This window comes from Dasypus novemcinctus, chromosome 31 (assembly GCF_030445035.2).
Source record: "Dasypus novemcinctus isolate mDasNov1 chromosome 31, mDasNov1.1.hap2, whole genome shotgun sequence".
NCBI classification, from domain to species: Eukaryota; Metazoa; Chordata; class Mammalia; order Cingulata; family Dasypodidae; genus Dasypus; species Dasypus novemcinctus.
Window position 1 is genome coordinate 2,925,855 of NC_080703.1, and position 14,471 is coordinate 2,940,325.

General features: G+C 51.3%; 1 protein-coding gene across 1 annotated transcript; it reads right to left on the reverse strand.

The window, feature by feature from the left end:
- Nucleotides 1-366: 366 nt before the first annotated feature.
- LOC131276986 (ral guanine nucleotide dissociation stimulator-like) lies at nucleotides 367-10,659 on the reverse strand. The gene is given in 14 exon segments (XM_058290598.1): nucleotides 367-478; nucleotides 660-781; nucleotides 2,114-2,360; nucleotides 3,719-3,810; nucleotides 4,711-4,766; nucleotides 4,769-4,796; nucleotides 5,084-5,161; nucleotides 5,163-5,300; nucleotides 6,021-6,122; nucleotides 6,356-6,811; nucleotides 7,148-7,319; nucleotides 7,625-7,681; nucleotides 8,305-8,495; nucleotides 10,597-10,659. Coding segments are annotated over 14 exon segments (1,914 nt in total).
- Between the last annotated feature and the right edge of the window lie 3,812 nt (nucleotides 10,660-14,471).

Below are 14,471 nucleotides of genomic sequence, written 5' to 3' on the forward strand. Positions count from 1 at the left end.
GGGGTTGCTGCTACCACTGGACCCAGTATTGGGGTCCTGGCAGCTGAATGGATGGGTCAACTTACCTTGGTAGCCTCTCCTGGAATGCAATCAAACTTATCCCCTATTACCACTGCACTCTGCTAAGTGGTCATTCCATTAATAGTAGCCAGTGGATTCTGACTCACTGAGAGATCATGCAGCATGATCCCACTTCACAGAAGAGGAAAGAGGCCCAGGGATGTGGCAATTTGCCCAGTCACAGGTTTGGCTGGGTGTGGAGCTGGAATCCCAGGGCTAAGCCATCAGGCTCCCCAAACCCACACTTAGCCTGAAGTTTCCATGAGCCCTGAGCCAGCCCACACTTGCCCACAATGGATGGGGAACTCACTCTTCACTCCAAGGCTTGATGCCTTCCAGGCAGTGTTTGTCCTTTTTGTCCTTAAAGTTCTTACTGGCCAATCGAGATCTGGGCTTGAGCTCACAAGACAGGTGGTAGCTGCATGACAGAGTGGCAGCTGTAGGGTCCTTGGAGCCACACCTCAGGTCTCCCTCCCAGTGTCTGCACAGCAGTTGGTATTTGGGTACCCCAGCTGTCCTCAGGCAACATGTCCTATGTTGACCCAGGATCCTCAATGGTGATCCCATAGCTACTGTGTCTGATGCTGTTTTGGCCTCACCTATCTTTCTTGCTGAGCTGCTCCACGTCTCCAAACCAGGCCCCAAATTGCTCATTGGGCATAAGGGAGTCATAACAGCAGCCTGCCTGGGGCTGCTGGAGCTCAGTGATCATCTGATATTCCTGGGGCCAGAGGAAAGGAATAGTCACTGTTGATGCCTGGGTGGGCTCACTGGGTGGGATGGGGGCCAGGGTCTGGTTTTGCTCTCGTGGGTCCCCCAACCTCTCCAATCCCTTCCAGTCTCTACCTGTTCTCAGAATTGAGTTCACACAGCTCATCCACCATGAAGTTGTCCTTCATCCCAAATATATCCCCTCCCCTCCAGAAGGAGGCTTTGGCCCTGTCTTTTCTCCTCAAACTCTCCTAATCAAACTAAGATGGAGCCTTATGCAGCCTGGTGGTGTCCTGCGCAGGAGGAACACTGTGTTCCATCCCACACCCCATCCCAGCCCCACCCCAACAGTGATGGCCACAGCTGCTCACCTTCCTCCTTTTGTCAAAATTAACCATCCTTCCCTGGAAGAGAGTTTGCAGCCATCATGAAGGGACACCCATTCATTGCCATGCTCATTGACCTTTAGCCCCTCTTATACTGCATTACTGCAGGATTCAACATGAACAAGACAGTTCAGACCATGGATGGAACCAGGCAGAATCTGGGCTCCAGGTGTGGGGACCAGTAGTGGAGACAGAGAGAATTTCCAGTCTCAACCTCTGTTGACAATGGAGAAATTGCTCCTTGCACCAGCCTCCTTTCACTCATCTGTAAGAAGCCCATGGCACCCCAGCTTCCAGGGAGGCTGCGAAGTTTCAGGAGACCCTGTGTGCCCACTGGTGAGCACTCAGAGCTCAGAGAGTGGCCTCTCCTCCCAAGACTCAGGGTCCCTTTCCCACCCTGCCCCTGCACCCAAGCTCACTTACTTCCAGATACTCCTGCATGGCATAGTCCACCATCAAAAAACTGAGTGAGAAATGTCTCCAGGCATGGGACAATGCCCTGGATGACACCCTGTAGCTTGGGTAGGGTGGCAATGAGCAAAGGTTCTCAGGTGTCCCCAAGATCATGCCCTGAAAACTCAGTCTCAGACTCCTAGGACCACACAGCCTTCCCTGGACAGTGTTGGACCCTTAACTCTAACCCCTTAAGTTTCCTTCCAGAATCCAAGGACCCCAAACTCCATTTTAGTCCCCTCACAGTACTGGATTTTCTTAAGTCACCAAGTTAACTCCCCTCCCACAACCAATCCACCCTGTGTTAGCTCTTCCAGACTCTTACTACGACTGGCTGCAACTAGTCTCCCAGGATTCCCACAGCTCATGGTCCTAAAGCTTCCAGAGGAGAGGACATTGATAGGCTTTCCAGGCTTAAAGGTCCAGAGGGATGGGCCTGAGGAGGGCTTCATGCTGACTTTAAGACCATCCCTCCCCAACCACCCAGCCTCATACCCACTCACCCTCTCCTGCTGCTGCTGCTCCTTCTTCTGGGCTCTTTTAAGTTCTATCTCCAGGATGGCAAACTTGGAGATCTCCTCCATCAGGGTTGAGGATGAGGTCAGTGAGGCCCTCCATCCCTCAACTATTGTCCCTGGGGCCTTGGACGCCTGGATCAAGTGGGCACGTGGAAATCTGCTGCCATCACATGCCTGATGTCCTTTGCCTGACCTTGTGCAAGTGGACCAGACTCCCTGAGCCTGTTTATCTCTGATGTGAGGACAGAGACCTGAAGCCCCTCATTGGGAGTCCAGAGGCCTCAGTGTTGAATGCTAGCAGTGAGGATACTCTGACCATTGTGCTCTACCCTTCAGAGTCAAGAGAATGCTGAGCCATGTTGCTTTTCTCCCTTGAACCTTGCCACTTCACTTTGAGGGTGGCACCACTGGATGGTCCTGCTTCTATTCCACATGAGGGCAGAGAGCCCCAAGAGGCTGTCGACTAGTACTGAATCACTCAGGGTCTCAGAGGCTAGGCTGCTCGCTTAAGACAGTGGCCACATCTGAGCTGATGTCACACCACCACTGACCACCACTAACTGGTGTCTGGTTCTCCTGGCCTCTGGGTGTGGGTTGGGGTCTTGTGTCATCCCAGGCATGGAGCTTGAGGATGGGGTGTTTCTGGAGGCTGAGTTGAGCAGCTTCTGCATGCTCCAGCCAACAGGAGTGGAGACCCCAAAGTCTGCCTGAAGTCATGCCAAACGCATCCCCTTCCCTGAAGTCCACTCAGGTTATTTTGCCTGCAGAGAAGTCCTGACATCCACTCAGGAATGGGTCTCCATGGTGCCAGATCTGATTGTCCAAGTAGGGTAGGGACTGCCAGAAGTACTGAGCATTGAAGTTTTGCTTCCCCTTGTATGTGGAAGCTTCTAGATTTGATCAGGAAGGACTGCCATGCTTTCCTGTCTCCCAAATATTTCTTATAACTCTCTGGCACACATGTCAGTTATGAGGCACAGTTATGAGATCCTCTCACTCAGATGGAGACTTCTTCTGGGGTCACCGAAGTAATGTGTGGGCTCAAGCCACGTTGCTAGGGAGGATCAATGTGTGCAGAGTGGTGAGTCTGTGATCAAACATGTCTGTACCTGCTGGTAAGCAGAAAGGAGCTGATGTCCTGATGAGAAGAAACTCTAAGAAAACCCTCCTCAAAGAACTTCATGCCTGATAGCCCCTGCTCTGAGAACAATGATCTAGATAACTGCTTTAAATAAAGCTTGTGGTGCCAGCTTGGGGCCTTGGCTTTGTCATTAGCTAGCCCTGGCCCACCTGGCCCCCTCTAATCTTATATTTGTCTTTATGTGTCTTTCTTCAGCTGCTGTTGCCACCCCTCAGATTCTCAGTTCACCCACACAGGACACAGCACTTCTCATCTTATCAGTTCATCAACTCCTCCTGGAACATCCCAGCCAACTCCACAGAACCCTAAAACCACGACCTACTACCCTACAACTATACCCCCCCCCCCCTGCCCACAAACCAAACATATCCCTCTACATCTTCAACCAGAATAAGCCAGACTGGGTGTTTTCAAAGAAACTTTCAGTGAAAAATTTAAATCCTCATTACCTGAGCCCTGACCCTCCAGCATCCTCTATACCTTGATGATCAGCTCCCTGCTGTGAGTAGTTGTTCTCCTTTGAGACAATTTCAGATAGCATCTGAAAGAGGTGGAAATATGGGAGTGGGTAGGAGGGTATAAAGACTAATCCATTTTATTTTAGTCACTTGGGACTCAGACTGCCTGGGTGGGTGGTGCTAAAACTGGGTATCTCTGAGCACTGCAGGACATCATGGGACTTGGGAACTTAGCTATGAGGTGGGCATGATGGGGACCCCCTTCCCATTTCATGAGCAGTTGGTTCTGACATATGTAGACTTCAATGGACAAAGTGTGCTGCTGAGAAGCAAACACTTAACATGGTCCCAATTGGTTCAACTCTGTAACTGACAGTGGTGGGAAGTGGAGGGAACCAGTGCTAAGGCAGAACAGCTGATCTCAGCTGCCCCCTTCCCACAGCCCTTGTCCAGGAGCCAGTGCCCCTGGGGCTCCCTGAAGGGCAATGTCCAGCCCAAACAAGGCCCCTGGTTCAATCTGGTGTCCCTGGAGAAGTCTGCTCACCTGGAAACTGTCTTCCATGTAGTCTTTTTTTTAAAGTTTTATTTATTTATTTATTTATTTATTTCTCTCCCCTCCCCCCCCCCCCGTTGTCTGTTCTCTGTCTATTTGCTGCATCTTCTCTGTCCACTTCTGTTGTTGTCAGCAGCACAGGAATCTGTGTTTCTTTTTGTTGCATCATCTTGCGTCAGCTCTCTGTGAGTGTGGCCCCATTCCTGGGCAGGCTGCACTTCCTTTCACACTGGGCGGCTCTCCTTATGGGGCGCACTCCTTGTGCGTGGGGCTCCCCTACATGGGGGACACCCCTGCATGGCATGGCACTCCTTGCGCGCATCAGCACTGCACGTTGGCCAGCTCCACACAGTTCAAGGAGGCCCGGTTTGAACCACGGACCTCCCATGTGGTAGACCAATGCCCTAACCACTGGGCCAAGTCCACCAACCCTCCATGTCTTCTTAAGATGGTGAATTGATTGACTTTCAAGAGCAGAGAGGATGGTGAGGAAAAGTTCTTGAGGATTTGGCACTCCTGGGAGGGGAGGATGAGCAGTGAGATGTGGTCTGAGTGGCCCCCTACTCCAGCTTCAGCCGCCTCTGCTGACATCTCCCCTCTAGGATGAGACAGACACCCAGTGAGACCCTGAGAGCATGGCATGGATCCAGAGAGAGACACCCACACTCAACCTGAGGGAGTAGCCTGGGTGGGATGTGAGGATAGTGTAGGACTGTGCTATAGGCCAGGGAAGCATGGAGGGCTGAGAGCCAACAAAAGCACAGAGGGGCTCCAGGATTCCAGAGAGGGCCCCCTGAGCATACCCTGGCCATCTCGATCCACTTCTCCACCACCCTGGCCCTGTCCTGAGCCTTCATGCTCTGGTCCCCAAGGCTGGTTGTGGATGACACTGTTGGTCACATGCTTGAACTGGGTGACAATGGCATGGATGGTGGGTGCAACATGTTCCTTGTCCTTTTTGTTGTGCTGGGACCAGATGGCCCCCAGACAGTGATAGGGCACCACCTTCTTGAACAGTCCCTGGGAAGGAGATGTCAGTGGGCCCCACACCCATGCACCTTAGACCCCACAGGCCCTCAAGTCCCAGGTCAGGGTCCAGTGGTCTCAGCTGAACCTTGGCAGGCTGAGGTCAGGGTGTGTTCTTTGTCCCCTGAGGGGACATAGCAGAAGTGACCCAATGCCCAAGCCTAGAGGGGAAGAGGGAACTACACTTTGAAGTCCCTCACACAAACTCTAGCATGGGAGGTGCCTCATGTATCCACAGGCCTAAGTGGTACCATGGTCCCTCCTGATAATGCCTCCTGGCTTGCTAGCAGTCAGGTGCATGGTCCCTAGGTTGGGGGAGGGGCATATGCTTTGAATGCCTGCAAAGGATCCAGTGCACCTCAGGATCTTATTAGTGGCACAGAGCAGGCCACCCATGGAGCTGGTTGCACCTCATTGAGCTCCCTTTAACCCCCAATGACCAATCCCCTAAGGCTTTCTATTTCTTTGCTCTCATGTAATCTTCACAGTCCGCGTTTATGACAGGTGTATTTGGTGTTCTATATCTACTCTCTAGAGAGGGGAAGTGCAGATTTAGGGATTAATAAACTTGTTCAGGTTACATACAATTCTGGGAGTGGAGCCAGGCTTTGGAAAAAGATCATACGATTCTGGATCAGGAGATGCTAAGACTGTGGTGGCAGATCCTGGGAGGAAGATCCACCCAGATGCACCCTGCTGATCCCAGCTGCTCACCACCTCCATCTGTGTCAGCTGCTCTGCCACTAGTTCAGGAGGGAAAGCCAGGAGGTTAGCCTTCTCCTCACTCGGCAGGTTCTCTGAGATCTCAGGCAAGGGGCAGGAAGACTTTGATGGTGTAGCCTGCCCTGCTGCTGACTTTAGCTCTGGCAGTGGCTCTGGTGGTGTTGCCAGACATGCCTTCCCCTTCAGAGCCTGTGCTGCTGAAGGTGAATAACCAGACTGTAGCTCCAGAAGGGACGCTGGTGCAGACTGTGTAGGTGGCACTGGAGGTAGTGGTGGGATTGCCTCTAGCTCAGGAACTTGTGATGCAGATGGCGATGTGCCCTCCTCCAGCCTGGCAGTGGTGGAGCTGGCACCAAAGCTTCTTCAAGCACTAAAGCTGGTGCTTCTGATGTTGAAGGAGCAAGCTCTACCTCCAGAGTGGATAGTGCTGATCCATGTATAGTTGTCCAGGTAGGTGGAGCTGGACTTGCCTCTGGCTCTGGATCTGGTGCATCTGATGTTGATATGGGTGACCCAGACTCTGGAACTTGTTCAGCTGATCGTGATGTAGCTGCCTCCACCTCCTGAGCAGATGCTCCAGCTGATGAAGGTATAGGTGCTACAGCAGGTAATGCATCAGGATCTACTTCCAGAGCAAGCACTGGTGCAAACACAGTAGCTGGCAGTAGAGATGACAGTGGAGCTGAATCAGCCTCTGGAACTGCCCCTGTGTCTGCCACAGGTGGTTGAATTGGTGCCAGTTTGCACTGGAGGCATTTGCAGATCTGGAGCTGACAAAGAAGCTGGAGAAGAGGAAGATTCACATGATGAATGGCTCCAAGTGTCTTTCAAATACAGAGAAGATCCCACAACCTCCAGGGGAATATCTGGCTCAAAAAATGTGCCCAGACTGCAGTCTCCCAGGCGACTAGTCTGAGGCTCTTCTCTGCTCCTGGCCCAAGGGCAATCTCTGGTAGGTCCTGCGTATGTGCTCCAGTCCTGGCCACCATCCCACAAGCTCACATCCTACTACCCCTGGCTTCCTCACCCTTTGGGTCTGCCTCAAAGGGCTCTTGATGACTCATCTGTGAGAGCAGAATCATGGCATGGTGCTCCAGGGCAGAGTCAGGCAAATGCACCTGGGCACAGACCACCAGCAGCTTGATGCAGGGAGAGTCTGCTGGTTCTAGGAAATCTTCAGGATACTGGTCCAGCCAGGTGTTCAGGAGGGAGGAGAGGGTGTTGAGGGCAGGTAGGTGGGCAGCAGAGTCAGAAAATGGCCTTTCTTCCACGCTGCTCCCCAGGGACCCTCTTACCAGAGCACAAAGTCCTTAAGGACAGGGAAGGGTTTTGACTAGTCTGTTCATAGTCTGGCACTGACACATAGTAGGAGCTTCATCAATATGTGAGTGAGGAGGGGACAGGGTTTGTACATCTGCCCCAGGCCCTCCTGGCCCTCACCCAGCAATTCTGGCCTGAGGAGCTGACCCTCCAGGGGGTCATAGGATGAGTGGGGCCCAGTGTTCTGCCCAGCCTTTTCCCGCCACCCACCATCCAACTCCCCACACTGGTCTCAGGTAAGGAGAGCCCCTCCCCCTCTCCCAAAGTGCGCTCACTTTTTCATTTCAAGGCATATGTCATGCCCGCTACTGCCATGGTGCTTATGTCCATATCTGGAAGAGACCATGAGCATGTCACAGCTAACTTATTAGTGTACCCCCTGCTTAAGATGATTCATGTTACTGCTTGCAGCCCCAGCTCAAATGGAACCCAGAAGAGCAGGGAAATTTGTCTGCTTTTTTCACTGCATGGAGCTACATGCTTCAGAAAGTTTCTGTACCTAGTAGACACTTTAGGTATACTTGGTGAAGGAATGAGTCCTAAGCAGCACCTTCTCAGACCTAGGGTGAGTCTGGACCCCTCTGGTGGTCTACAATGATCCCTGCTCTGACCACACCAAGGTTGGAGGTCCTGAAAAGGATCTCAAGCCTCCTTTAGAAATGATAAAGCTGGGGTCAGTAAGAGTAAGATGCTGCAAGCTTCTTCACTGGGAAGAGGAAACTCCTGCCTAGGAACAACTCTGCCCCTCCAGCCAATCATCCACTGAGCCAGGCTTGGGGAAGCACTTTCTATGGATTCTCCCACTTAGTCCTTACAATCAACCTTGAAGATTTTTCCTTTAAATGCTCCCCTTCCCAAGGAGGAAACTGATGCCAGTAGGTGAAATGACATTTCTGAGACACAAGAAAGTTGGGGGCAGAGCAGTGAAGTGGCCATGGGTGGGGCTGGCTCTCACCTGTGGAACAACCAGTCCAGGACCTGCTCGGTGGTGGTGAAGACCTGGTATGTTCCAAAGATGTTGATATACATGAGGTCACCCTCCTGGAAGGCAGGCATGAGATACTCCACCAGCTTTTCCCAATTGCCTGCCTTGACCATCCACACAGTGCAGCTCTCCTCCCTCATGAGGGTCAAGTTGTTCTTCCTCTAGGGTGGGACAGAGGAGGCACATGCGGTTGGAGGCAGAACTATAGACCCCCAGGTGAGGCGGGGCTGTAGGCAGACCTGCTGCACCCAAGCCCTCAGTGACTTGAGGCCAAGGGGGACATGTGTGCCTCTAGCAGAGAAAGGCCCTTGGCCTTAAAATTGAATTTGAGGTGAGGAAATAATTGAAAGATGGGGCCCTAGACCCAGCAAAGGGCAGATACCTAGGGTGTCCCTAGGGGGGAGAAAGATCCTTACAGGCCTGAGGATTTGAACAGATTTCTCAGGAAACTGCAGACACATCTGGTCAGTAATTGACTTTCAGGCTCCACTGCTTATGGGGCCAGGATCACAAGGCTATGCCATTTGCCACCCTGATCCCAGATCAGGAAAATGAAGGAAAATGAAGAGCCAGTTGCGGCGGCTTGCTCGGTCGGTAGAGGTGGGGTCTGGCTGCGGACGAGGGGTCGGTCCAGCTCTGGACGAGGGGTCGGTCCCGCTTGGGACGAAGGGTCGGTCCCACTTGGGATGAGGGGTCGGTCCGGCAGCAGACGAGGGATCGGTCTCACAAGGGGTTGCGCGGTTCGGCTGACGGGGTCGCCCGGAGAAGCAGGCGACGAAGGGGTCGCCCGGAGAAGCAGGCGACGAACTGGGGACAAGGGAGGCCAGGCCCTTGTCGGGGGCTCTCAGGACTGGAGGGCGCACGGCAGAAGAACTACCGCGGAGACAAGGTAAACACGCAAGTCCAACTTTATTGAGGGAGAGGCAACAGTTTTATAGGGGCTGGGGAAGGCTGATTGGTCGAAGCCACGCCCTGTTCTGATTGGTTGCCGGCGAAAGGTCAGTGGGCAGTACTGGATGGGGGAGGGGTGGTGGTTAGGGATTGGCTGTCGCTGTTGCTGGGGGAAGGGGCAGGGTTTAGGGATTGGTGGCTGCTGTTGCTGGGGTGGAGGGCAGACTTGAGTTTCCCGCCCACGCCTGGCTGTTGCTGCTGGTGGGGGAGGGAAAAGGGCAGACTGGATTTCTCCGCCCACGCCTGGCTGTTGCTGCTGTTGGGGGAGGGGAAAAGGGCAGACTGGAATTTTCCGCCCTGCGCCTGCGCAGGGAGAAAGAAGAAGAAGGGTGCCGCCCCACAGGCATCGTGTGGCGCCATCCAGGAGGAGGGGCGGCCGCGGAAGCATGGCTGCCGAGAAGGGGAGACCCGAGGGCACTCTGCGCCCATGCCGAGCTTCCTTCAGGGGTGGCGGTGAGTCCGACCAGCCACCCTATTATGGGGGCAGCGGAATTAGGCCTACCGCGGCCGCTCCCCTCGCCAGGCCAGCAAGCCACACTTCAGCCCGAGGGGTGACTGCAGCCCTTTCCAGGCAGGGCATGAGGATGCTCCCACCCAAACAGACAGCTTGTGATAACTGAACTGCTCCAGCCTCACTCTTAAAAGTGATGTCTGCATGTCCTCTGTTCAGCCATCCCTTTCCTGGGAGCCTCTACCAGGGGCAGGAGGGATCAGTGCCTTGGGGCATATGGGAGATGCTCAGGGCAGCAGTGCTGACAGGGCCACAGGAAAGGACCATTCAAGGTTCAGCAGCACCAAAGACTGAATAACTGCTTTAAGCTGCCTCCCTTTTGGAATATTGGGCAGCTGAGTCAGGCCTCAGTACCTGATCTGGGAAGATGGAGGGAAAGGCTATGGGAGATCGCAAGAACCCTCCTAAGTGAGAGGAGCAGTATGGCTTGGAGCAGGTGTGGAAGGGCAGTCACAAAGACTGCTGCCTGGGGACATGGGGCCAGGGATTGGAAACAGAAATACAGCAGCAAAAGCACATGTGTGTGAAGTGAGCCCACCCCTCAGCCTACCCTGAAGGGAAACCCATGGAAATGATTCCACTCTGCTATTCCTTTAACCATGGGAATTGGCCTGCTCCCTGGTCTGTGGAATGGCAATGTGGTGGGTGATTGGTGGGGACCCAGGTTGCTCAGGAAGTAGGATATTGGGCCACTCAGGGGTGAAAGCCCTGGGAGAGGGAGAAAGGGAGAGGCTGGGGTGGGATACAGGCCCTGGGGTGTTTCCCAATGTTGCAGGACACCAATCAGCACCTGCTCTTACCTGGAACCAGCGCTGGCTCTGGCCAGGGCCATGATGGGCCTGCACCTTCTGCAGAGAGACCATGTAGAGGAGTCCCTCCTCCAGCTCCTCGCTGACCACCTACGTGGAGGTCTGTGAACACAGTGCCTGGCAGCCAGGCCAAGAGGCATCAGCGAGTGGACTGCCCTACTCCACTGGGGAAGCTGCTCGTTATTTGGGCTGGGACTCTGATCAGACCCAGATGGGTGTCTGCCTTCCTCTCCAGCCCCATTTGAGATGAGATGACAACTGAGAGCTCAGGGTTAACACTGGTAAACACAAGTGTGCCACCCCCAAGAAGAGCCTTCCCAACCTTCCAGCCATGACCTGGCAGGTGACAGGGAAGGACCTCCTGGGGACCTGTCCCTGGGTGGTCCCACTGCTCATGTCTCCCACCCACTGGGAGGTGGGTGGACATGGAGCTGCCCAGGCAGGAGCAGAGTAGGGGCCTGTGCTGAATTGGCTGTCCCTGGGCCACCCACATTACCTTTGGGTACCTCCTGGATGATGGCCAAGGGCTTTGTGGCTGAGGCCTGAGCCAATGTTGAAACAATGGAAAAGAGACTCATTCCTGGTTTGGTTGAGGCTGGAGCCTCATGAACTAGGAACACAGCAGGAGAACATGGGTCCCTCTCAGGTGTCTCCTGCCAAGTGAGCTGGGAAGGGGCTGCCTTTGGAATCTGGGTGCCTGGTACCAGAGTTCCAAATTCTGTTGGGGACTCTCACCAAGGAAGTGAGGTCACCTCCTTAGGTCCCCTTACCTGGGCCCCTCAAATGTTAGAACTCCACAAAAGTTCTCTCTGCACATCTGTCTATCCTCCTTACCTAGATCACCTTGTAACTGGACACAGTTCTGCCAACATGTCCCTCACCACAGCTACCTGAGAAGGCCTGTGTGCAGCTCAGGCCCCAGCTAGGAGGAGATTCAGACCCAGCTACTCCTTTTCAGTTTTGTCACCCCAGACTAGTCACCGAGGCCTCCCCAGTTTCCTCACTGACACAGTGGGAGTCATTCTAGTCTCTGCTTCCTGGGGACATCATCAGGCCTAAGTGGGGAGAACACTGCAAACCCCATAGTCTTGTTTCCCATGTAGATAATACACATACAGACACGGAATAAACAGAGATGGATGTAACATCCAATAAAATTAGAAACAAGACTGGGGAGGGCTGTGTGAGCTTAGGAAACTCACTCTCCCTCCTGGATTGCTGTCTCATTCTGTACCATGATGAGGTTGAAATGAGATGAAATTCAGCCATTGATGCTGTGCCAGGAACCCTCCCAGAGTCTTCCCATTGTATTTAGAGTCAGATGCAAGTGCCTCCTCTCAACCTCTCTGGTGGGCTGCCTGTGCCCTGGGTCCCTGCCATCTCAGCTTCCAGCTACATACAGCCCCAAATAATCCCCCTTGGACTGAGTCCTGGCCTGTGCTGCTAAACAATTAATATGGCTAAATGTCAGGACACCCCACCCCTAAGACTTACACTAAATGCTTTTCTGTCTTCACCTCTCTCTCTCTCCCTCTCTTGGTCTATCTCCCATTTAACATGAATCCTGCAGATCAACACAACAGGGCTGGGAAGCAGTACCTCCCCCAGTTGAGCCTCAGTTGAGGCTCTGTGCACAGCAGCTACCTTCCTAGCCTCCTCTCTGGCCAAACTCCCTCTTGCTCTGACTCTTTCCCTGCTGTGCTTTTCCCAGGCTCCCCCTTCCCACACTGTGTGCAGTGTTGTCTCCCTCTTGTCATTCTGGTCACAATGTGTCACCTCAATATGTCATTCCAGGCCCTCCCACCTGGTGGTCCCATAGCCCTCCTCACAGCACCTGGCTTAGCTTTCTCTATAGCTTTCTTGGGATATTGGGGCAAGGTGAATATGCTTTGCTTTTGGGAACATGCCATTTTGCAAACCAGAGGCAGACAGTTGGGACTGAATCATGTCTCACATGAAGACACATTCAAGTCTTCATCTGTTTTCCTGGAGTAGTGAGCCCATTTGGAAATAGGACTTTTGAAGGTATTGTCATTATTTAAGGTGTGAACTCATTTATGAATAGGATCTTTGAAGATCATGTTTAGAATAGGCACATTAGTCATGATAAGACTTAATCCATATCATGGGATCCTTATAAGAAGAAAAAAGGCAGTCAAAGTCAATAAAAGGCAGAATTCAGTGGAAAGCCAAAGAGCATACACAAGTAGGGAGATGTCACCATGGGATAGAAGCAGAGATACAAGCCAAGGATCGCCAAAGTTTGTAGCTGTTCAAAACTTGAACTCTATAGATGTCAGAGAGAAAACATGGCCATTCAAGACCTTGATTTTGCTCTTCTAACTTCCAAAATTTGAGGTGATACATTCTGGTTGTAAGCCAAACAGTGTGTGGAGTTTATCATAACAACCCTAGAAAATGGAGATGTTATCAATTAAAGCAATTTATGTACTTAAAAACTAAAAATGAAATCTAAAGAAATGGTAATCTAAGCCAGTGATGGAACAAAACTAATATTGTAATTCATGGAAAGTGAGAAAAATAATACATTCAGAAAAATGAGAGCTAATGAAATAATTGTGTAAGCCTACTTATCTGCATGGGGAAGGAATTTTCTATTCATTGACAGGAACTGTCTCATAACTCTGTTGATTCAGTTTGTCATTATTTTTAAAATTACAGATTGAATAATCCATTTTCAGAAATTGAAGTCTTGCTGCTGGATACAACTATATATCTCATTATTTCCTTCTCATACAAGTTATTTCTCACGTTTTTTTTTTTTTTAAAGATTTATTTATTTATTTATTTAATTTCCCCCCCTCCCCTGGTTGTCTGTTCTTGGTGTCTATTTGCTGCGTCTTGTTTCTTTGTCCGCTTCTGTTTGTCATCAGCGGCACGGGAAGTGTGGGCGGCGCCATTCCTGGGCAGGCTGCTCTTTCTTTTCACGCTGGGCGGCTTTCCTCACGGGCGCACTCCTTGCGCGTGGGGCTCCCCCACGCGGGGGACACCCTTGCGTGGCACGGCACTCCTTGTGCGCATCAGCACTGCGCACGGCCAGCTCCACACGGGTCAAGGAGGCCCGGGGTTTGAACCGCGGACCTCCCATATGGTAGACGGACGCCCTAACCACTGGGCCAAAGTCCGTTTCCCTCTCACATGTTTTTAAGAAATAAAGGGCTATGTATGACATTATGAAGATCTGGTCCTTCAATTACTGCCCTAAATATCAATTCATGCCAATATTTAATTTAATTTTAATTTAATATGTTACATCTGTAAGCGTGACCTAAAGACTCATGTAAATATTTCCTTGCATTGGGTTGTAAAGGCTCTCCAGAAAATTTTGTTTTTCACCTTGAATACATTTTTACCTAACTAATTCATAACAACTTTGATAAAGGTATACTCATGATGCAGTTAAATATCAAATTTTCATATCATAAATTAAATGAGAAAGAAACCAGCTTATATAAAGTAAAAATGCATAATAAATACTAGTTTAAAGAAACAAATTTTGTCACTCAATGCAATAAATATCTAAAAAATGAGGAAAAATCAACAAATTTATTATTTAGGAATAGTTAAAATATAGCTTAAATAAAGGAAAAATAAATAAATATATTTTGGGGCTACTTCAGCAAGGAAACACTTGCCAGTGGAGAAATTTACTGAGTGATGGCTACTGGGAGAAATATTTCTGAGGTAATTGAGTAAACAAACTGAGTTATACATGGAGTTCATGCTAATTAACCACCTTCCTTGATAAAATGGATTGACTCCAGAGGTTCATTCACAATGGGTTAAAAAAAATCCTATTGTTTTTATTCAGCAAAGGAGCCTTCAGTTAGGTCTTTTAATGGTTT